This window comes from Calonectris borealis, chromosome 18 (assembly GCF_964195595.1).
Source record: "Calonectris borealis chromosome 18, bCalBor7.hap1.2, whole genome shotgun sequence".
NCBI lineage: Eukaryota > Metazoa > Chordata > Aves > Procellariiformes > Procellariidae > Calonectris > Calonectris borealis.
Window position 1 is genome coordinate 396,506 of NC_134329.1, and position 22,757 is coordinate 419,262.

The window sequence follows — 22,757 nt, forward strand, 5'->3', positions numbered from 1 at the left end:
CACAGGGGCTGTCACTCCCTACAGTTTGCTCAGTGCGTGTGAGCCAGGGGAAGATAAAAACCCATTTTCGGCAGTTTTGCCACAGTGGTTTGCAGAGTTGTGTGTACTTTTGCTGCTGCATCCCCTGCGAAGCTGCTCCACAGCCATTGCGTTGCCCCGCCTCGGATCCCCTGGCCTCGCTGGCAGTCCCGTGCGTGCAGCAAATGCAGCATTATGGGGCCAGGCATCCACGAGCCGCACTGGCACACATTTCTTTCCAGCATATAATCTTCTTTGAAACCTCTATTCCTCCTTTTCATACCAGAGCATTTAGCTATTTATCCCAACCCTATTTAGAAAGGAAATGTCAGATTGCTTTAATTAAACATCTGTAGAGCCTGTTCAAAAGGAAAGCCCTGAGCAAGATGCATAATCCCTGCTCTGTGCAGCGGCCCCATGCTCAGCATGCCGCCGGCGGCTGCCGGGGGGTGAGGGCTGCCTGGGCAGACCTGCCGGCATGCAGGAAAGCCGTGCTCGGTCGGCAGCAGCTCCCCGGTGGGCGGGCGGCGGGGGTCCGCCGCTAAGTGTGGTGTTGTTCTGCCACCCAGGAGGGGCTCCCGCAGATGGCTTTTGGGTACCAGGACGGCATCCCGTGCTGAGAGCCAGAGGTACTGGGGGAGTGCCGGCTGGCGGAGGGCCGGCCAGTGCATCTCCCACTTGGCTGTAATCAAGTCCCCGTCTCTGCTTCTGTGAGAGGCCACTGGGAGCATTTCTTCCTCTTTTTCTCATTTGGTGGTAGTTCTTCTGGTTGGTGCTAATGCTTTTGGACTGAGGGCACTGTCCCAAATCAACCATCCCCTCCTGCTTCCTTCTGCCATGCCCACCTGATGGTTTGGACTCTTCTCCTCCTGGTGCGTCCTGTCTTGGCTGTTGCATGAACCGCTGGTGGTTCCCACTCCTGGAGCCTGTCCTCACCATCGACTTTCACAATAAGGCTCTTTTTAACCCAGAGTTTGAAAAAAAACTGTTTACTTATCCCTGTTCAGAGCTGTGTGAGCTGTGGAGGGGTCAGCGTGAGGCCCTGTGCAAGGAGGTGTACAGGATGGTGCTCTGCAGATGTCCCCATGGGACACTGTTCACCACAGCACCTCAGCCAGAACAGACCAATGTCACCCCACCCCTAAGACCTTGGAGATCTTGGGAGATCCAGGGAATTGTCTTCTTCACTGTTCCCCACTTCCGTTGCGTTGAACCCTGCAGAGAAAAGGAAGACCATGTAGACACAGTGCTCATCCACAGTGCTCCATCTTCCCTCAGCCTTTACACCAAGACTTCTGATTGCTCCAAGTCCTATGTTCAGGAAGGGCACTCTTGTTGCCTCTAAAGACCTTTTGAAAAAGAGGGATTCCTCCTGGCTTCCCCATCTGTCAGCCAAAATGTTTAAAAGCCACTGCTGATGCGGGATGCTCTAGCTCACCAGCGCCCCATGAGTTATTTAGCAAAACAACCAGCTACCCCATGTCTTGCTGTCTGAAATGTTTGGGCCGCATCTGCCTTCCTGGCTGGTCGTGTGGGCCTTCCAAAGGCACTGGCTGGGCTTGAGGCTGAGTCGGTGGGCAGCTGGTAGGATTACGTCTTCCTTTCCTTTCCCTTGCACACCTTGGTTATTCATTCCCTTGGAACAGCACATCTCCCCCTGGTTTTGATGGATAGGTCTCTCCAACCACTTTGTGTTTCCCAGCTGGGAGCTGGCTGTGCTCAGGAAACCAAACGTAGAGGAAACCACTGAAGCTTCAAGACCATGTGGTGTGGTGTGAAGGTGGTGCAGAGCCTCCCAGGAGTCCTGAAGCCTCCGCCCCTGCTGTGTGCTGAGCACCAGAGGCATCAAGCAATGGTGAAGTAGCAAGGCCGAGGTCCTGTGTGTTGGAAACAACGGCCTGTAGGTTCTCCCCAGGCTGTGGTTCATGGTGGGATGGGGTTCTCATTGGCAGTTTGTGTTTCTGAACTTGGGGCAATAGAAGAAGGAATCTGCACTGCAGTGCCATCAGGTACTGCTGCAAGCGTCTTTCACGAGTCCCTGCACGTATAATTGGAGTTACATCCCTAAGGAATGGGGTCCTGTCCTGGGGAGAGTGGAGGACCTCGTTTACATCAGGCAGGACATCAAGCATCGCAGCAGAGAAGATGCAGGCTCAGAAAGCGAAGATCTCTTCTAAATCACAGCAGCAGCCCTCAAATGTGACAGCCCAGCAGGCAGTTCAGCTGAACACACACGTGCTTTGTAATCTTCTCGGGTGGTTAATTAGCCTCACTGCCTGCCACGGATGCCTGTTTTCCGGTGTGAATGTATTGCTCGTCAACGTCTGTCTGTTACTCCTTATTCTCACGTCGTCTGCTGGATGGAAGAGCCGCAGGCTATCAGAAATCTCCTCTGCTGTAGGTACATCTCTGCAGTGAGCTAAGGATGCTTGAGGTGGGATTTCCAATGGCATCCAAGTCTTGTTCTAGAGCTCCTGGCAATGCGGCATCTCCCCCTTTCCGCAACCATTCCCGTGGAGCAGCACCCTGTGCGGAGCCTGGCCGGTGTCAGTCTGTGTCTAGGTCTGGCTGGTGTGGACTAACTAAGCTGTGGACAAGCTCCAGTGGCTCCAGAGAAGATTCTGGGCTCCTGGTCTGCTCTGCACGCCTGTGCTCACCCATGGGACAGGGAAGCCAGACCGCTGCTTTTTTTCCAACTTGCTCTCCCTTATTTGTAGTGAGCTTATTTAGAAGTCAGAGCCTTTTGAAATAGATAGTCTTCTGTGATGGAGCTGCCCTGTGGCTTTGTGGGACAGCTATGAGAGATGACTTCAACTCCCATGGCTCCACAGAGATGAAGTGGTCTCTGAAACATGGCTTCTGCTCTCCCCCTCCTGGGAATCAGGCACATGTTCCACCCGCTCCCCCGCAGCTGCTCTTTGCTCTGTTGGTCATGGAGCTCTTTGGCAGCGGATTGAAGAGCAGATCTTGATTTGTTGGGTGCTTCTACTCTTCAGCTTACTCAACAATATCACCAGTGTTTAATATTTTACCCACGCACCTTTTCTGATCTTTACATTGTTTGTCTATGCAGTTACCTATCTATGAGTCATCTACTGGTTCAGTCTTTGAAGATTTACACTCAGGCTGACCTCTGCAAGCCTCAAAGCAGAAGAGCCCTTCTTGTTTGCCTTGTGACCTTTAGCTAAAGCTCCTCCAGCATTTTTACATCCTCTTCCCTTCCGATTCATTTGTTTCCCATTCAGCCTTTGAGGTTGCGTTGTGCCGCCAGCATTGGCATCCTGGTGGGTGATGGTCAGCCGAACTGGGACGTGCTGCTGGACATCCCATATACACAGGGGTTTTGTCACTGGGGCTGGTGGGACCCTCTAGTTGGACACCCCAGCTGTCCCAGTGCCTTGGGAGGAGCATGCCTGTGGAATGGCTCGGAGGTGGGCACTCTGCCCACTCGGAGATGGGGATTAGGAAGGGCATGTGGAGTAGCACAACTGAGTGTCCCACAGGGAAATCCTGACCACCTGCTTCTCCACTCCCTCGATACAGGGCAGCAGCACAGGGATCGCCTGCCCGCATGGCAGCAACCACTGGGCATCCTTGCTGATGTCCAGGTTTTTATCCACCTTTGCTGTTGTTTTCCCACAGGTGCCAGGGTGCCCAGAGCTGTCTCCATCCCCTGGGCACCCTAGGGATGCTCACCATGCCAGCATGTGAGCATTGGTGAGACAACAGTGGGGCCAGCCTGCAGTGCCAGCTCTGAACCCTCTCCTGTCCTTTGTCCCAAACTGCTAGCACAGTCCCCGTGGTGCTCACGCCTTGGGATGGGTCCTGACCCTGGAGTGGGTGTTTCTCTTTGCTTCCCGCTTCTCTCCAGCATGTTGCTTTTTGGGTGATGGAGCTGTGGCCACCTGGGGCTGCCCTAACCGCTCTGCTCTGCCTGGCCCTAGGAGTGACGAGGTGGTGGCTGTGGCCAGCATGAACTATGACCCTATCGTGTCCAAGGTGGCTGAGGTCCTGGCTGCCGGCAGGACGATCCGAAAGCGCGATGTGGAGTAAGTAGACGTGCTGTGGGAACCAGCAGTGCCAGGGTAGGGGCTGAGCACAGCTGTGGGGCGCAGGGCAGGGCTGAGCACCCCAAAGCAGGACTCTGACGGGCACTGGGCAACTCTTTCCCGCTGTTCCCCACTTCGTCCCTTCGCGCATCTCCCTTCCAGCCCCGCTCACTCCATCCCCCCCAATGCTGCCTCCCAGCCGCCTCCAGGTCTGGCATCCCGCACGCAGGGGGTTTGTCTTAAACACCAGGATCCAAATCCTTGCACAGACTCAATGGGACAGTGGTGCTCACTGCCACCGGGCGTTGGCACATCACCGAGGCAGCACTGCCTGATGCTGGGGTGCCCCTGGGCATCCAGTCAGTCGAGGGGACCTGCAGAGAGGGGCTGGGTGTGCTGCCTGTGCACAACTCTCTGCAAGAGCAAAGCTCGGAGAGCTTGTGGTGCCGGGACACTGGCCCTTGGGGTCTCAGCCTCTGGTTCATTGGGGCATAGCTCATAGGCAAAGTGCATTTTTCTCCCTTCACTTTGTTTTTAAGACTTTGCACAGGAAAGAGCGTATCCCTGCATGCAGAGGGTGGGTGTAGAACATGCTATGTAGGAAGGCAGATGCCAGGGAGGTAATAACAGCCAGGAAGGAGCCTTTAGAGTGGGAATCAGAGCTGAGGGAGGAATGTGGGTTCCTGTCCCTGGGTGTTTCCACATCTGGAATAAAAGCAGACTTTTTCAAAAGCTCAGGGATAGAAGCACTCTCAGCCCCAAGACAGCCCCGAGCCAGCTCAGACATCCTGGGCACCCCTGTGTCGGGGAGCATGTTGAGGATCCACCCAGCCACCAGTGACCAGGGCAGGGTTTTGCCCATCATTTCCAGTACCTCGGGAAATGGTTGCTGGCTACCCAGTTTGTGGCTGGGATGGAGGTGGCATCTCATGGGCAGCCCGGTGGCGGGAGGTGATGCTGGCTCCCGTGGTGGGGCTCAGCAAGCCTGGAGGAAGCTGGACCACCTAAACTTGAATGTCTTTTCTCTCTCTGTCTCCTGCTGCTTTCGCACCTTTTAGGCTGTTTGTCCGCCATGGCAAGTACGTTTGGTTTGGGGTCCTGGGTGCGCTGGGTGTGACGGGCTGGCAGGAAGGACAGCCAGCCCCCTGCTTGGGCCATGTCCCTAATTCCTGGGTGGGGACACTGGTTATGGCTGCATGCTTGTTTTGCAGCCCCACCCCCTGCGGCAGGGGCGATGCCGCTGTGCTGAGTGGTGGGGCTATGGGTGACAGGAGCCACGCCGGCAGCGGGTGGGTATGGCTGCTATGGCCCCTTTGCAGGGTACTGGTGCACAGATCTGCCGGAACGGGCAGCTACCTTTTGGCTGGGATCCCGCTCAGCTGGGGAGATGCCTGCCATTTGGTGGCTTTCCATGGATTTTCAGCTGAGTGCCAGAAGGACTTGTTTTAAATTTAAAAAATACTGTTTGAACTCAGTTTTACATGGAATTGAGGATCTACCATAAGTTTTTGGACAGTTTTAGTGACAAGTGAGTGAGGGCGGAGGAAGGGGCGCTGCCGTCCTGCCCGGGCTGGCTGTGCCTTTGCACAGAGTAGCGTGGGTGCTGGGATGGGGACTGGTGACCAAAGACCAGACTAGCGCCGAGGGCAGCGCCCAGGCACACCGAGCACACTTGCTTGTGCACGCTGGGAAACATCTCACAGCGCTGCTGTTTTTTTCTCTTTTTTAGAACTGGAGATATGTCCTGGCTAACTGGGAAAGGCTCCTAATGCCGCTGGTGGCTGTGCCCTCCTGATGCTGTGCTCATGGGGAGATGGGACGGCAGCTCCACAGACAAGCAGGAACACCGTGGTTGAGTCATTTCCCTTTGAGACTTGGATAAACCCAGCGCCTGTCACTGCGCATTTACCTTCCCAGCAGACCGCCGACGGCTCCTCTGCCGCAGTGCCTACCAGGCTGGGGCTCTGTGGTTGCAATTCCCGTGGGACGCTGGAAAAGCAGCCCTCAGAGAGAGCGGGGTTTGCCACTGGCCGTGGGCATGGGCGCCGCGTGGCTGCGCGTGCTGCCGATGGGCTAGGGGGTCCCCAGGCGGGTCTGCTCCAAGCATGTCCCTTGCCCCCGTAAACAGCACGAGTGCCTCTCATTGCTCCCTGTGCTTTCAAACACATTGCCCCTTCACAAATCCTTTTCGCTCCCAGCAGAGCTCCAATGCACATCCCCGCGGAGCCTGATGTCTGCTCCCTCTCCACATGGCTGTAGCACTTGCCACAGCTCTCCCCATGCCCACCCACCCCGGGGAGCACCTGGGGAGGCCAGGGAGATGGGGTCACGCTGGGTGGTCTCTGTACAGCCTGTGTTTGTGTTTCGCATTCTCCCTTCTCCAGGCTGGTCGCCCCATCCAAACTCCCCAGCAGAGGTGGGTCCCTGCCCAAGCTGAGGGCTCTGGAGCTCATTGGTCCCCATCCCAGCACCCGCAGCATCTTCCCGTCCCGGAGTAGACAAGGGGCTGGAGCGCTTCTCCCCATCTCTTGGGGCTCGGTTTGGGCTTGGGCACTGGCAGCTCTCGGTTAGTCCCAGGATTTGGAGCAGGGGCTCCCTGGAGAGGCGCGACAGCTGGACTGCAGCCCCTGGGCTTGGTGGCCGTCCTTCCAGCCAGCCTTGTGATGTCTCTCTCCTTAATGATTATCGCAGGATTAGTGCTGCTACTGAGATGTTACTCAAGGAAAAGTAGTCGGAGGAGTATTTCTGGCTGTCCTCCGGCCTTTGTCACTCATTCCTCCTGTCACCTAGTGACAAGGCTGCATTTCTCGGCTTTCCACATCGGTGCTCTGCTGTCGTGTTTTCTGCCCCTTGCTGGAGGAAGAGCCTTATCTCCAGCTCAGGAGTGGACCTGGCCAGCCCACAGCCCCATGTCCATCAGCCCAGCAGAGCCAGGGGATGAGAAGCCCCCTTGGAGAGCCCCCAGTGCTCTGTCCTGGGGGAGGTTTCTTCCCCAGCAGTCAGTGTTTTACCCTGAGCCCAAAGCAAGAGGATTTATATTTTTAATTTGATTCACCCTCTATGAATTAAAGCGGTACTATTCTTGGGATCTGGATCATCTCTAATTCCTTCCAAGGCCTTGGGTCACCTCTGCAGGTCAGCCGGGTAGTGCAAGCACCTTTTCTCTGGAGGCTTCCCACTTGTGTTCAGCTCACCTGTATTTATTTCCAGACTTTCTGATCTTTGCTGGGTAGAAACGTTACCAGTCATCTGTCACATCTCCGGCTGATCTCTTCTGGTTTCACTGCAAGGTTTTTCCCAGGCAGCGTAACCAGAGGGGATGGTAGGCAGGGACGTGCATGCTCCAGAACGCAGTGATGAACAGCATCCTTTTCTTGAACCATTACGTATCTGCTGGATCCACAAAGAGATGTGAACTTGCAAGTCTCATCTTAAGTCCCAAAAGGCAAATGTCGATGTCCCCATCCCCAGTGCAGCACGGGTGAGGGCTTTCTCTGAGGGCAGAGGTGGTCGGGGCTGCTCATGGGCCTTTCTGCTCATCCATTGTCCTCTCTTAGCTCAGTGTCCTTATCTAATAACAGGCCAATGCTTACAGCAGGCTGTATTTTTTCCACACTTGGTTATATTTTCTGTGAAATCCACTTTGCATAGGTTGTTTTTTTTTTTTTACCAGTAATGATGTAAGGACAGGGGAGCAGCTGCCCTGAGCTGGGCCGTGGGGCCACACTGTGGTGTCACAGCTGCTCAGAAGAGCTGGAGAAAGGACATGCACTCTGGGCTGTGCTCACAGCATGGACCTGCCTTGAGAGACTGGGTCCTTGTGTGTGGAGGCCCTTCATGGACTTCAGCCAGTCATGTATTTGCCTAACCACGCTTTCAGCCCCGGGTGGTTTTTTTTTTAGCATATGGCCATGAGCTCTGCAGCTTCATTTTGGTTTTATCAAGCAGAAGAATCCTCTTTTTACTTGGTTTCTCGTGTCCCTTGCCAGTGCCGGGCCCTTACGGAGCACATTTACTATACTCTCTCCCAGTATTTGCAGCAGCTGCTCTGGGATGGGTTGGAGGCTGAAGATCATGAGATGAGACCACGCCTGTTGGGTAGGCCTAACCGTGAAAGCCCCCAAACACCATCCCCTTTCCCTGCCATTCACCTCTGGCTCAACCACCTTCTCACACATACCATCCCCCACTGCCCTCCCCAGGACTGCTGGGCCTGGATGGGACCTGGGGACTGTGAGCAGCGTGGAGACCCCCGGGGGCGGCCTGTTAGCAGGGAAGCTCATGGTGATGCGTAAAACGCTCCATGAGTCTGGAGGCTTTGAAGAAGCATTTCTGGCAAAGAGCAACATCCCCTCCCTGGGTATCCTCGTCTGTCAGGGAGTTTTGAGCAATAATTACATTGATATAACCCAGCTGGGAGAGAGTGTGGCGGAGCAGAGTGCTGCCCATAGTGTGCATGGGCTGGGGACACTGCCGCGTCCTCGTCACGGTGGTGGGTACAACCTGCTGCTCACTCCCACAAGCTGCTGCGGAGGGGAGGAGCTCTGTATCCTTGTGGCTCCCAAGTGGGCTTGGTGTCCTGGGGGGAATTTTCCTTCCCCACATCCTCCTACCAGCTCAGCAGCTCTGTTCCCGGGGAGCCAATGGCCGGGTGGCCCTGCGCATTAGTCCAACCTGTCATCCCGTTAATTATCTCCTGGCTAATCCCAGCTGAGCCGGGTTGGGGCGAGTGGGGCTCGGCTGCCGGCCATGGCTGCACACACCCCTCTGCCCCCCAACCTCCGCCGGGGCTTGGTGGCATTCAGCGGCTCCCTCTTCATCAACAATAAGACACAGGACAGTGGCACTGCCCACGCCCACCATCCAGGTACGGGCAGCAGGGCTTGGCGGCAGAGGGGTTTGGGGGGGTTTTGCTGTTGCTTCATCACATCACCAAAGCACCTGGGTGCCTTTGAGCCAGGAGCACCCAAAGGGTCCCTGCACCCACCCACCGATGAGGGGGAGCAAAAATAAGTGCATTTGCTGCAAACAGCTGTTCTTGCTACTCAGCCGTCCCCCCAGGCATGGCAGGGGCCATTGCTCTCCTCTCTGCGAGCGGCGAGGCAGGGGCTCCCTCTGGGCAATGAGACCCTGGGCAATGAGAGCCCTGCCCATCCCTGCCTGCCCTGCCTAGCCCACGAGGTGCTGTCCAGCCTGCCCCTCCAGATGATGCTCTACTTCAACGTCTACTACTTCCCAGTCTGGTGCCTGGCTGAGGGGATGATGCTGCAGCTGAAGGTACCGTCCCATGGGGCACATGGTGGGGGGGTGAGCCTGCTCCTGCCCAACCTCCCTGGGCATGCAGGGGCCACACTGAGCAGGGGAGAGGGGAGCCTCTTCAAAATTAATGGGTCCACACACACATGAGCAAAATGCCCTGTCCCCCACAAGACAAGATGGCTTGCCTCCAGCTCCTAGAAATGGAAATCGTGCGAACCACTGAACTTTCCAGGCTGGGAAGGTTAAACTGGGAGGGCAGAGTGGGCACGGCTGGGCACTAGCATGGGTGGGAGCTGGCAGAGGATGGGGAGCTGGGCTTGGGGAGGAGGGCACAGGGCACAGAGCACGGGGAGCAGGGCACAGGGAGCTGGGCATGGGGTGCAGGGGACAGGGCAAAGGGGACGGGGAGGTGGGCACAGGGAACTAGGCAGGGGATGGTGCACAGGGGATGGGAAACTGGGTATGGAGAGCTGGGCACGGGGCACAGGGGACGGGATGCAGCACGCGGGGTGCAGGGGACAGGGCTGGCTGGGATGAGGCTGTGCCCTGGCTGTGCCCCCGTTACAGTATCACCTGCTGCCTCGGCACTACCAGTTCCTGCTGGTCGCTGCCTTCCTCATCCTCTCGCTGGCTGAGGGCTCCCGCCTCTACCTGGGCTACATAGGGAACCTGCAGGAGAAGGTAAGCGCCGTCTCTCTGCCCTGGCCGCAAGTCCCCTGTGCTCGGTGAGGGATGGCCTTGCTGGGGGAGCTATGGCTACGCTGGATGTCCCCTTGCTCAGGACCTGAGTGCCTGTCACCACCCGTTCCTCCTGGAGTCTTGCCTGGATCTGTCCTGGGGAGCAATTGCGGGTGCAAGCAGACCTGGAGGCAGGGCACGAAGGGGACCCACTCACTCTCCTGCTGTATCCCTCCCTGTGCTGCGGGTGCAACGCTCCAAGCACTGGGCTTGACAGCATCCAACCACATCCAGGCACAGCTTTGCATGGCAGCAGCATCCCTGGTACCCGGGCGCTCAGGCCAGCAGAGTAGCCAATGCAGGGAGCTCCTGGGCCAGAGAGGGTCCCCCACACACCACCGATGGCCTCTGCACCCCATCTCAGCAGCCTCTCCTTCCACAGGTGCCTGAGCTGGCTGGGTTCCTCCTCCTCTCCTTCCTGATCCAGCTCCCCCTCCTGCTCTTCCTGCTGACAGACAGCCACATCATCCACCTGCCACTGGAGATGGCAGTGCACAGCCTTTTTCTGGCCTTCCTTGTCGCCGAGATTGTGGCTGCCTTCCTTGCACTGAAGACCATGACCAAGCAGCTGGCGGCACAGTTCTACCTGCGGCAGTTCAAGGAGGGCTGCAGGGGACAGCCGGGGCAGGGGGGCACAATGGGTCAGGCAGCTGAGGAGGGGTGATGCTGCGGGACCCCTCCATCCCATGCAGTCAGTCTGGGCAGGGAGCATTAAACGGTGCTCGGACCCCTGCTGCGCCTCCACGCACCGTGTTTTTGAGCCGGACAGTTCGGTGTCTTGTGGGGTTCCTGGAGCACCCCACGGGCATAAACCCGGCCGGTCCCTGCCCTGCACCAGGCCAACACAGCCCAGGGCAGGTGGGAGTGCAGGGTTCAGCACCTCTGAAATGCTCAGGCTCACCCCACAGCTGCACTTGTCCTTGCCGAGCATCAGCCCTGGTAGGAACCACTGCACCCCCCAGCAAGCAAGTACCAGCCCAGGTAAGCTCAGCTCTTAAACCCTCCCTGAGCATAGCCCAAGTGGGGGTGGGGGAGGGGGAGCAGCCCTGCTACGCCCTGGGGAGCTCCCGAGGATCTGGGCAAAGCCATCCCAGATGGAAGCATGCAGGGTCCTGCGAGGTGCAAGAGTGGCACCACAAAACCTTCGCAGCCACCCCCAGAGCTAGAGACAGAGCAGAGCCACCTCCTACTTTCTGAAAGCTTTATTTCATTGCATCCCTGTTTTTCACGGGAAATCAAGGCCTATGGCCACCTGGAACGTGAAGAAGTGCAAAGTGCTTTAAGCCTCTTGTGCTGAGCATGGACCAGCCACTTCCCAGTAAGCTCTAGTTCCTGCAGCAGCTCTGCAGCACGGCTCTGCTCAGTCACTGGCTGGTCAGTGCTGGGAGCTGCACAAGGGATGGCTTTGTGCTCCAGGAGCCAAGAACTTCTGCTGACGCAAATGTTTCTCCAGGAAAGGCAGACCCTAACCCCAGCAGCACACACTCGGGCCCGGAGAACTGGGCCACTTCCACCTGGGCCACAGCTGTGCCCCCATCGCATCTACCTGGAGATTGCTCCGGAGTGAAGCGTGCTTGTGGCAGAGCATTCCCGATGTCCCTAAGCTGCAGCCTCGGTCTTACCTTTAGGGGGTTTTGCCTGCAAAATGAACAGGGGCATCTTAGTACACCAGAGACAAGCGGACAGCCCAGGCAGGTGGTTCTGCGCTGCTCTGCTCAGTCCCATGCGACCAGATTCATTGTTTGAGACTCCCACTCGTGATTTAGGATCAGGCATTAGGAACAACTTTTTTTCCCCCAGTAGGATGGTGCAGCCCTGGTTCACCAGGAGCTGGGGGATCTCTGTCCTCAGAGGTTTCTAAGACTTGGCCAGATAAAGTTGAAGATGACCCGAGCTAGAGCTGGCAGCTCTCCTGCTCTGCGGGGGCCTCCCAGCCCACACCCTGCGACTCCCTGATTCACCACGGCTGGGCAGTGCCAAAGTGGGAATCATGCACAGCAAGAAAACCTGCCGCTGAACTGCAGCGGCGGCACCAACACAGCACCAGGGCGCACTCTGAAGAGCTGCCCTCTCTCCACATGCAGTTCAGCCAGATTCAGTTCAGAAGAGGGTGAATAAATGTGGAGCTGGGTCAGGTTTCTACGGTAAGGTCCCCTCGGGGACTTCTTGTTGTCTAACCAGTAGTGGTACAGCTTTCCCTGCAGTCGGGCACCAGCTGGGTCCCTCTCTTCCACTCTGCTGCCTGTTGGCATTAAACTTGTAAGAGTTTAATCTCTGTCAAGTTCAGTTCAGACCAGCCACCAAGCCCAAGAGTCGAAGACTAAGAGCTGCTCCACCAGGGTTTTCCCAGATCTTGTGAACTGAGTTTTAACCAAGGGGCAGAAAATAATTAAATCTGCTTGTAAAACTTCACTCCAACCTCATCTCTCCGAAGTGGCCCCATCCTTACCTCCTCAAACTTCTCCTTCCAATAGAAGTCAGCCTTTGCATCCAGGTAGAGCAGAACCAGGTCACAGAACACCGTGGCCTGGAGACAGACAAACGCAGCAGGGCAGTCAGCAGTGAAACTTCCTGCAGGAGTGCCAGGCCCTCTGCCCTGGCTCCCACCAAGCCCTGCAGCCGGCTGCGGGCCAAACTCCAGCACCTGGCCAGTGTTGGGGGCAGCGAGCCTGACCTGCCTCCGGCCCAGGCCACCCAGGCAGCTCCACCAAGTCCTCTTTGACCCAACCTGCTCCCATTAGCTGCACAGGAGGTTAGACATGATCATCTGGGCTGCAATGTACGGACAGAGGGTGAGGGTTGGTCCAGCGGAGAGCTGCCGTCCCAGCCACATAAGGGACTGGGATGAGCACGTCTGGGAAGAAAGAGGGGGCAGGTGGGGGAGCCCAGGCTCCCCGTTACTCTGCTGAAAGGGAAGAGCCACAGAATTGCTCTACAAGGGGCTGCCCTGTCTCGATGACCGCAATGCCATGTCCGTGCTGGAGCCAGACACTGGCTCCCTTTAGAGTCAGGGGAGAAACACAAGAGAGGAGGTGCTCTCTCCTGCTGGCCGAGACAGCTAGAGCAGACCAGCCAGCAACACCCCAGCGATGTGCCTTCCCAGGGTCAACACAAACACCCGCGCTCCATGAGATGTGCCCTTGACAGCGCTCAGGATCCTTGATCCGGCAGTGTCATTACTGCTAATGATCACAAGGAGGAAAATGGGAGCTAACACCCTGCCAGCCAATCTCCCCTCTGGGGCTGGCAGGCACCCAGGAAGCCTTGCACCCAGGCAGGCAGGCAGGGGACACAACAGATGAGTGGCAAATCCCAACCCACGGATCGGAGGAAAAGAGCATATCTGGAGTACTCACGGCACCAAAGAATGCGATGCCGGTGCCAAAGCTCACAGCAGCAGGAATTATGCTGAACTTCCCGGCCTGGTGAGAAACAGTGGGTGGAGGGGGAAGACAGCGGGTAGAGAGCGGTGAGAGGGCTGTGGGACAAGCCCCGCTGGGCAGCGTGCTTAAAGCCAGAGAGGTGCTGGAGGAAACCGGGGTCATTTCTCCGTGCCCAGCTGCAGGAACCTGACTGCTAATGCCTTGACTCAAAACCCCTTTGGCTGTCAAAGAAGGGATTGAGGCAGCTCATGACTCAGTGGCAGCAGAGGTTACTGTGACCCACCTACTCCTGCATGCGTGGCAGGAGCTTGCCTCTTGCTGCAGGACCCCAGCAGCTGCCACCCACAGAACTACATCCCTGCGAACAGCAAACACAGCCCTGATGTGATGTGCCCCTCTCTGCTCAAATGAGTCTGGTATCTCTGAGGAAAGAGATTTTCGGGTTCCTGTCTCTTTCCTGGCTATTCTCTCCTGCTCCACACCTCCTGGACCTGGTCTCACTACCCAGAAGTGGTGCACCCTGTCCTGCACTGTGTGCTTTGCCCTACTCAGGTGAAAAGGCCACTGCTAAGCACGACAGACCAGCTGTGGACACCTCTTAGGGTGGCAAGTCCTCTCAGCACAGGCTCCATCTTGCACAGTTGAGATTTGAGTTGTCAGTGATGCTGCACAGAGTAGCATTAGCCATGATCATGCCCATGACTTTTCTCCCCAAGGGTACAATTAATCAAGAAGGGATTAATTGTCCAGGTTCAGAAATGTTCAGGTTCATCTTTGCCAGGGTGCTCCCACCATGAGACCCTCAGAGATGCCCACAGGCCCTCTGCCCAGACAAGCTCACCTTGCCTACAGGGCCCAGCACTTCACAACACCCATGTCAGATCCTCAACAAAGGAAGCCTCCCTGCTCAGGGCATTACCAAGAAGATTCTCTTCAAATGAGAGAGACCATTTTTTCCTGCTCTGCTTGGAAAACTCTGGAAAGAGGTGAAGAGCTCACCATGGTGGGAAGAAGTGACACCAGCAGGAAGCCATGGGGCTGGCTGCAGGACAGAGCAGCAGGGAGCGGTGCGAGGAGTCAGCCCTGGTGACAAGGCCGCCAGGACTGCGCATGTGGGGTCTGCAGAGGAGACGGTACCTGGCCATGCACGGAGATGTCGAAGCGGATGCCGTAGAGCTTCAGCAGGTTCCGGTAGAGCCGCCGCTGGGAGTCCCAGTAGTAGGAGGCAGTTCTGTGAGAGACATTAGACGTGGCTCAGACAGCCATGGCAGACCTGTGCAGGCAGTGAGGGAAGAGGGCTGCCAGTGCTGTACGATTGCTAGGGCTATCATGTGCCTGTGCACACCTTGTGTCCTCCAGCAGGCTGGGATGTAGGTGATGCACGTGCTTCCATAACTCACTAGCTTGGCATAAGCAGCAGGGCATCAGTGTCCACTCAGCACCCAGCCCGAGGTCACTAGGAGCACGCAGCTCCCAGTGCATCCAGTTCAGGGTCAGCACAGGCATGGACAGCCACATGTCACTACCCTCAGGCAGGTAATGCCTTGCACAGCTCCAAACAGAGCAGAGCTACAAGATGTGGAAACTATCACGGCACCCTGGTACTGACAGACCCTGTGCTGAGTTACCACATCCCGTTGTTCCTGCTGCTCCTTTCAAAGCATCAATCAGGAAAACCAAGATCTCGAATGACTGCTGTGTGCTTGACCCAGAGGCCTGTGTGGCCACTGTCTCAGCATCCTCACCTAAAATTGTACCTCCTGTCCTGCAGGCTGAAGGAGTACTGTGGCTGGCACTGGGTAGCGGGGTAATCCAGGTCGCAGTCCCACTCAATGCGAACTCCAATGCTCCCCCCCTGCAAAACACATTTTATTCCAAGAGAAGCACGGGATCAGAGATTTGCTGAGTTCTTTACTGTTCAGACGTTCACAGATCACACATTCCCTTAGCATTTCAGGGGTCAGTCCTGTCCCCCACCCCTTGCCTATATCCTTGAGGAATTTGGAGTCATCTTCCATACTTTAAAAAAAAACAAGTACCAGCAGTGCGAGGTCTCCAAAGGTCTCTCCAGCTGCCTCCACCATGTCACGGACACGGAAGACGGGGCAGGAAGGGTTGAAGAATGGATCATACGTGCAGCTCTTGAAATAGGTGGGGTCATTGGTTTGCAAAGTATTGCACCTGAGACAGGAGAGAGATTGGGGGAGCTGTCATGGGTGGAGTGGGGTGTGGGAGGTGAGGGAGCCCTGTGGCAGGACTGAAAAGGAGACCCTCCCACTGGAGTGGGACCACTAATGCTCCTGCTTCGGGGAGAGATAGTCATTGCCTCTCCTAAAGCCTCAGTTAGAGAAAGAGTGGAGGGAAACCGGCCCAGAGGAATCACACGTTATCACACTCCTGTAAAGGAGTTATCATCCTTTACAGCACCTGCCATGGTCCTTCCCCTCCCAGCTCCTCTCCTCCACCTCTGCCTTTGTGCTTCTCCTTTCTTCCCCAGCACCCAGCTCCCACCGCTGCGAGATGTAATGACTCAGCTTGAGTTAGCGCTCTAGTGGTGATAGCAGGGGCAGTTCAGCTGCCCCAAGCCACGTCTCCTGCCAGAGTAAGGCAGCACAGTCAGCATGTCTAGGGCTGTGAGGCCAGTGCAGCCCTTTATTGGGCCTCTGTGAAACCATTTTGCAGGGACTAAAATGCAAAAATACATGGGGTAAAATGAGACCCTTGAGAATGACTGGCCTCGTCCGGCTCTGTCTGCAGTGCTCTATACAGACAGACACCAGTCCCTCTCTCTGAGGGCTCCCCATCCCATTGCTCTTACATCTGCAAACACAGGTGCCGCTGAAGCGACCAGCGTTCTCTTGAACACGCCATCCTGATCCATAACTGCCCGAGCCACCACCCATCCTAGATGGCACACGGCGTCTTGGACGCCTCGGCTGCTCAGCCCCCAGGCAGACAAGCTCAGCGCAGAGGCTGGACTAGGCTGCATACGCAGTCCAGCTGGAGGAGTGTCATACTTACTTGGAGAAGTTAAATTTGGTGAAGTGGACAGTATTTTTTATAAAAAGAGTGAAATTCTCCGCCTCAGCCAGAAGAGGTTTCCTGGAAAACAACCACAAACAAACTCAAATTTTGCACAGCGGCCAAGGCACATCCCCATTCCCCTCATTCTGCAGTCTCTTCCATGATCCCGAAACTTTGGCTACAACCGACAGTTGCAAGAAATGCTCTTGTGTGAAGTTCTCTGGGCTTAACTGACCGGTAGATCAATGTCAAAGATCTCCCTGAGCCTGGCTGCCCCCCAGGCAAATATGATTAGGCCCCTGGTTACACAGCACAGAGGGAAAGAACCAAAGCTCTCAACGCCTGCTGTCCCCTCACCCTGTGCCTTACCTGGGCAGGGTGTTGTTCTCCACAGGACACCAGCCATAGATCTCACAGGTGGAATGGGTGGTGTTGAACATCATACATTTCCCAGTTTTTATCCCTAGAAATGAGACATATCATTTACTATTCCTTTTCGAAACGTCTTCTCTGCAGCTCCCCTCCTGGGATAGTGCTCTGGCCACAGGCTTGTTCTGGCCTTCTCAAAACCCAAACCACAAAGACGAACCTGGGATCATCTTCAGTGTTTTCCCCACCCAACAACTTCTCTGTGAAACCTTCCCTCGAGGCTGAATGACAGAAGCTGTTTTACAAAGACAAGAAGCTGCTTGCTGCTGCCAGCGCCTGTCTGTCCAGCGCAGCCTCTCCTGCCCCGTGGCTGCTGAAGCCACCTGCTCCCCGGGTGGGAACACAACAAGCTGGGGCAATCCTGCACACAAAGCTTTGGCAACCAGCCTCCCAGAGCTGAAATACCCTTTTCCAGCTGAACTCACATGGGCTGCTAATATTAATCAGCATGAAATAAAAGCCAGGTTTTATTACAAAAGGAAAACCTGTCAATCACACAGCACACTGGTTTCCATTCCAGCAGCCAACATCAGAAACAAAGCACCCCTGTATTTGCTGTGACAGTGCCTTGTGCCTGCAGCACCTACTTGTCCAGCCATGACAGGTCGCTGTAAGGTTTTGCCAAGAATAGATGGCTGGAGAGCTGTGCACACTTACAAAAAGCACTGAACTTGGGCAGTCAGGCACCTCTGTGGATCTGTTTGCTACCAAACATGAGGAATTAAATGATTTTATGTTTTTTTAGCAAAGCACCCAGTACCGTTGCCACGAACCACTGGGCTTCCCATGGGACAGTCTGCATCTTCTGAGCACATCGCATCGAGAACAGAGGGGCTCTGAGAGAGACAGAAAGAAGCGCTGTTACTGTGCTGCACAGCCTCCTGAGGCCACACGGTCACTCACCCACATTTCTGCGCTGCTGCTCCTGTTTCTCCAAGCATGTCCCAAATGCTTACAGAAGACATCCGCCATGTCCAGAACCTGGGCAGCCTCCAGCCAACGAGGAGAGAGGCATCTCCGTGGGGCAATCCTTTTGGCCTGTCTCCACGCTCTTTGGAGCGCTCGCCTCCTCCACCTCAGAGGCAGAGGAAGCCTCAGGAGCTAGCTGGGATCTTTTGGCTGGGACTGGGAACAAGCACAGTTGGGTTCAGGAGGGCCTTAATGGCAGAGCCCATTAAGCACCTTGTAAAGCACCTCCACAATTCCGCTGGCGAAGAGCTGAAGACCCTAAATACAGCATAACACAAGTTTTACAAGAGACACAGAAAGCTTCATCCTCACTCTGGACCCACCTGATTGCCAGGAGCAGCAAAAAGCTCCTATTCAAACACAGAGAGACGATGGCAGCTGGGGGAATACGAGTAACACCCTCCCCCAACTACTCCCAGGCCATCGCAGGAGCCGCCACCTCATCAAAAACCCACCTCCCCAAGCCCAGAGGGGCACAGAGGCTCAAAGGAAGGTGGGGAAACCCCAGTTATGGAATCAGAAGAAGCGGGGGTCTGTCCGGGCCCCCCCAAGGTCTGTCCCAGGACAGCCTCAGCCCCTTGTTCCATGTGTGAAACCCACCAGAATGAGCTGAGAGGAACAGCTCTCTGAAGCACCTTTGGGCTGGGGGGGGTGGGGTGCACTGCCTAGCAGTATGGGAATCATTATGGGATGCAGGAGAAAGGGATGCATTTTGGGATTGCACAGGACATTTATGGGATGGGATGTTTAGGGGAGGAAGAAAAGGTATGGAAAGGGAGAGATCTAGGTGAGCTGAGAAGATCTATTTTCCAATGTACAAAACATTGGAAAATAGAGGGATAAAAGGATGCAAAGAACTGGTTGCATGTAAAGAGCTGCTCCACACCTCATCAGCACAGTCTGTCCTGTCTTCGGACTAAACTCCATTTCTAACTATTTTCCTGGGTGAGGGGCTCTATTCTGCATGTGTGTATTGGGGTCTAAATGCCAGCAGCTGGATTGGGACCACAGGTTGCAGGGGCCTGTGTGCCTGGGTGCCACCAGCTATGGCAAGTGCCGGCATGCACATGAATGTGTGATTCACAGCAAACATCAGGCCGGACGAGCCAGCGAGGAGGTGAAGGGGCCTGGGAGAAAGGCAGGATGTCTAAGGGCAAGCCTGCAGGACTACCAGAGGGACCAGGGAGTCCTGTCTGACTGCTGGAGAGGGGTGGCTACTGGATTCATGTCCCTCATCCCCACCAATGGCCCAATCATAGCTTGCAGGACCCACCTGCAATGCTGTAATAAGCACTTATGAGAGCACTTTGTCATCCTGGATCCAAATCAGATGTCATGGATTCAGCCTCCAGAAGGACTCAGACAACAGATATTTACAGCCGAGTGTGTCAGTCCCTTCCCAAGTCCAGGTAACAAGACACATGACAAGGGCCACTTGGCAGACAGACGCTTTAGGTGTTCAGGGCATGCAAGCTGCAAAGCTTGGGAGAGATTCAGGTACTGAAGTCTGTGATGGCGTTACAGAAAACTTAAAACCTGGCCAAAAGGTTTCAACCTCCCCTACCACCTTTTAGTGGAAATGAGCCTTGAAAAATCTGTCAGTGCTGGCATTCTCCACAGGCGTAATCCAAACCAGGTTACATGTGCCACAAGTGCATTGTGAGAGAAGCAAAGAGATCTAAACTCAGTTAAAAGCCCTTATGGGGCCCTGGATCTGTGCTTCTAAAGCTCTCTAAACCATTGCTGCATCTTGGTTGTGTAAGGGTCTAAAAGCTTGGGAAAATTAGGAGTAACAAATTTTTCTAGGAATCTACTCAAGAACTGCAGGTTTGGGAGGGGACAGGAATATGAGCACACCAGCATTTAGAACAGGTTTCTTGACAGGTGAACTACTACAAGTTTTCAGAAGACATTCCCCAAGGTGCTCACAGCAGAGCTCAGATGCTGCTTGGAGTTCATAGCATTTGTGTTCTGGGACAGGGGCAGCAAAGATGTGCTTGTGTTGACAACAGAGACCTGTGCATAAACTCTTGGAACCTCACAGCTGAAAGGCTTATATTTACTTTCTGTAGTCACAAATATGTGGGTAGAGAATGACTTTATTCTTAATCTTATCAGAAACAATTGCTGATTTCCAGCCCTCGACAGCTATGCAGACGCATACCAGGGGCTGGGAAGCAAAGTTAACCTCCTTGGAGAGCAAACCACCAGTAGCATCACATGTGACCAAAGAAGGATGAGGTTTCTCCCAAAATCTAACACCCCCCTCATCCCCTTAGGACACAGTCCTGTGCTGCTTGGGGCTGGGACCAGTGCTGCTCATGTGCACATCTATCAGCAGCATCTGGAACTGTAAGAGTTAAGCTGGATGTGCTAAAGACCATAATTTAAGTGAAATGGTCCCTTAGCCCCAGAGCTTGCATCTGGACAGAGTGGATGCACTATCTGCCTAACGCCTTCTGGCTCTATTTTGATTATCTTCATTAACCTTCAGAGCCCCTTGCAAATAGAGGCAGAGGGTTTCCAACCACTCAAAGTATTTGAGATCAACACTGAAAGGTCTCCCTAAGAGGTAAGTCACAGCTCAGCCACAGATCTGAGCTCAACACAGACATCAACTGCTAAAACAACTCATCCTGTGTTCGGGTGCTGCCTCTGACCCCAGCTGGACTTCTCCCTGGTCTGCCAGCACAGAATACTTTGGTAATTGAGAATATTCAGAAGTTCCTGCAAAGTCAAAAGCTGTCACTGCTAAATCTCCAAAGCTTTCCAAATATGAATGTCAGCTATAGCCCCAAAGCCAGGAACTGAGAAACTACTGGAGAGCAGCACAGGGTGAAGGCTATGACAGGCACCCAGACACACCACAGCACTGTAATGGGATGAAATGCTCTGCTCTCTCTGTATCCTTGGCTTGCACACCGCAAAAATAAGCATCCAGAGATGCCAGTCACTGCCTGTGAGAGAGTCCTGAAATGCTCTACAGCACATGTCTTCCCCTGGAGACATTTCTGCAGCTATCAGTACTTTAGGAGTTCTCAACATTTTAAAGAGGAATCATTAGTACCATTTTCCCCGACCCAAAACCAGGGTTGTTCGTCCTCTTTCGCAGCCTGCAGGCTGTGTTTGGAGAGCAGCCCAGCCTGGCAGCCTGCAGCACAGGGCGAGCTGGGAAGCAGGATCAGGCTGGGCGCCACACAGCCGGCCACAGCAAAAGCCGAAGGGACCATTAGGACAAACAGTGCTTGACTGAGGCACAGGGTGCCAGCAGTGGCTTAGCTTAAAAGACATTTGCTCCTGTCTGGCACGCAGGGTCCAGCCTGGGAGAGCTCAGTTGAGGAGCTGGCCTGAATTCAGCCTTAAAGGGAAGATTTCTCCCAGAGAACACGTACCACTAAGTGTTGGCTGACTGGGAAACCACCTAGACCTTGTGCTTCCTTCTAAAAATAGGACACCAAGATGGGGAGGATACTAGTCCTGCAGCAGAGAGTTATAAAGGAAACATGACACAGGTATCCATGGAGCATGTGTAAAAGCATCAGGAAAAATGGTAGAACAAAGGTAAAAGAATGGAGCAGCAAGTCAAGAAACCAAGACGGTGTGTGAGACTCAAGAAGAAGCACAGGTAACAGAGGTTATTAGCTGGGGACGGCAGTGCTGATGCCAGCTGCAGTGTAGAGATGGAATAGCAATGGGGCAACACTGCTCAGCCTCCCCAGAGCAGCCCTTGTCCAAAGGTAGCAGAAAGCCTGTAAAGATCACACAGTGTCACCACCCTTCAAGAAGCCCAGAGAGCTGGCAAGAACCCAACAGACCATGTCCGTTATCCTTCTGGTCACCACAAGTGATTCTGGCCGGACTGCTTGGATACATGTCTTGGTTCATGCAGGTATGACAGAGCAAGTGCAAATGAGCAAGTAAGATCTATGGAGCAATGAGAATGAGGGGAATCAGTTTTGTTTGGAATAAAAATCCATTTTTCGCTTCTGTCTGGTCTTGCACTGTTTTTTTCTGAGTTCCTGTACAGCTACAGAGCAGCAGCACTGACTGGCTTTATAAATCTAACTGCAGTGCTGGGCGCTTACTTACCTCGGGACAGGTGCCCTGGGCTTGCTTTGCTGTAGCGATGAAATTGGTCACCAGAAAAAGCACATTTTCTCCCTAGGAGACAGGAAGGCACCTTCAGCAGGGGATTTACACCGTCACACTCCTCAGCAGCAGAACAAACAACAAATTTTCTTTTTTTGGCTTTGTAATTTACAATCTTAACGTCCCCTTTCCTTTCCCAAAGCGTTTTACCACAGCTTTTGCCGACCACCTCCCTCCCTCAGAGCGGCTGAAGCGCCAACAGCGCGGTGGCCCTGCCGTACCTGAGGGGGCCGGGCGTAGTCCGCCGCGTCCCACAGCCGGCGGCCCGCGCCCCCCACCTGGGCGACCGCCGCCCCCTTCAGCTTGGTAACGACGGCGGCGCGGGGGGCAAGGTCGGTGTCCTGGTAGCCCTTCCGCACCAGCAGCACCCACCTGCGGAGGGGCAGGGGGGCGAGGCGCGCTGAGGGGACCCTCGGCCCGCCCCTCCGCCTCCGGGAGGGCCAGGCCCCGGGGGCGGCCGGCTCGCCGCAGCGGGAGGGGACCGCCCTACCCGAGCAGGTAGCCCAGCACGCCGAGCTGGAGCAGGCGGTGCAGCAGCCCGACCCGCCGGTTCCGCGTCAGCGCGAACTTCGCCGTCTTGTAGTCGAGCAGGCCGCCGCACTGCCCGCCCGGCGCCGCGCCCATCATGGCGGCCGGCGGGGGACTGCGGGCCGCGCTTCCCGCTGCAGCCCCGCCCCTCCCCTCCGCAGCCCCCTCCCGCCCCTCCGCACCCTCGCCACGCCCCGCTGAAGCGCCGCCA

The 22,757-nt window shown here is 55.4% G+C and overlaps 2 protein-coding genes across 18 annotated transcripts in view; one reads left to right on the forward strand and one right to left on the reverse strand.

Annotated features, from left to right (window-relative positions):
* The window catches only part of AIFM3 (AIF family member 3), a 38,699-nt gene extending 31,545 nt beyond the window's left edge, over nt 1-7,154 (forward strand). The window contains exons 18-20 of one of the 2 annotated variants that reach the window (XM_075167130.1): nt 3,963-4,067; nt 5,126-5,146; nt 5,797-7,154. In XM_075167130.1, the coding sequence (XP_075023231.1) occupies nt 3,963-4,067; nt 5,126-5,146; nt 5,797-5,836 (166 nt within the window). In that variant the 3' untranslated portion in view covers nt 5,837-7,154. The remainder of the gene's footprint in view (nt 1-3,962; nt 4,068-5,125; nt 5,147-5,796) is intronic. The other variant, XM_075167131.1, reaches the window with a different exon arrangement.
* Nucleotides 389-22,674, reverse strand: P2RX6 (purinergic receptor P2X 6). Of its 16 annotated transcripts, none has more exons than XM_075167135.1 (13): nt 22,509-22,673; nt 22,240-22,390; nt 21,959-22,030; nt 17,661-17,736; nt 16,841-16,934; nt 16,469-16,549; nt 15,487-15,628; nt 15,193-15,302; nt 14,585-14,678; nt 13,421-13,486; nt 12,514-12,591; nt 9,900-9,995; nt 389-1,233 (listed from the first exon to the last, which is right to left on the reverse strand). In XM_075167135.1, exons 1-13 carry the CDS (start codon nt 22,643-22,645, stop codon nt 1,129-1,131), a joined length of 1,302 nt encoding a protein of 433 aa, XP_075023236.1. In that variant the 5' UTR covers nt 22,646-22,673; the 3' UTR covers nt 389-1,128. The 16 variants fall into 16 exon arrangements, 13 of the variants coding, with proteins under 13 accessions (XP_075023236.1, XP_075023242.1, XP_075023235.1 ...); XM_075167134.1 differs by lacking the exon at nt 389-1,233 and adding an exon at nt 7,148-7,460 and having other exon boundaries at nt 15,205-15,302; nt 22,509-22,674; XM_075167133.1 differs by lacking the exon at nt 389-1,233 and adding an exon at nt 7,148-7,457 and having other exon boundaries at nt 22,509-22,674.
* Between the last annotated feature and the right edge of the window lie 83 nt (nt 22,675-22,757).

Coding starts and splice junctions, on each gene's coding strand:
- P2RX6 (XM_075167132.1), bottom strand. CDS start 22,645: ATGATGGGCGCGGCGCCGGGCGGGCAGTGCGGCGGCCTGCTCGACTAC. Junction 22,391..22,508: donor GTGCTGGGCTACCTGCTCGG/GTAGGGCGGTCC, acceptor GCCCCTCCGCAG/GTGGGTGCTGCTGGTGCGGA. Junction 7,461..9,899: donor TGGTAGTGCCGAGGCAGCAG/GTGATACTGTAA, acceptor TTGTGGATCCAG/CAGATACGTAATGGTTCAAG.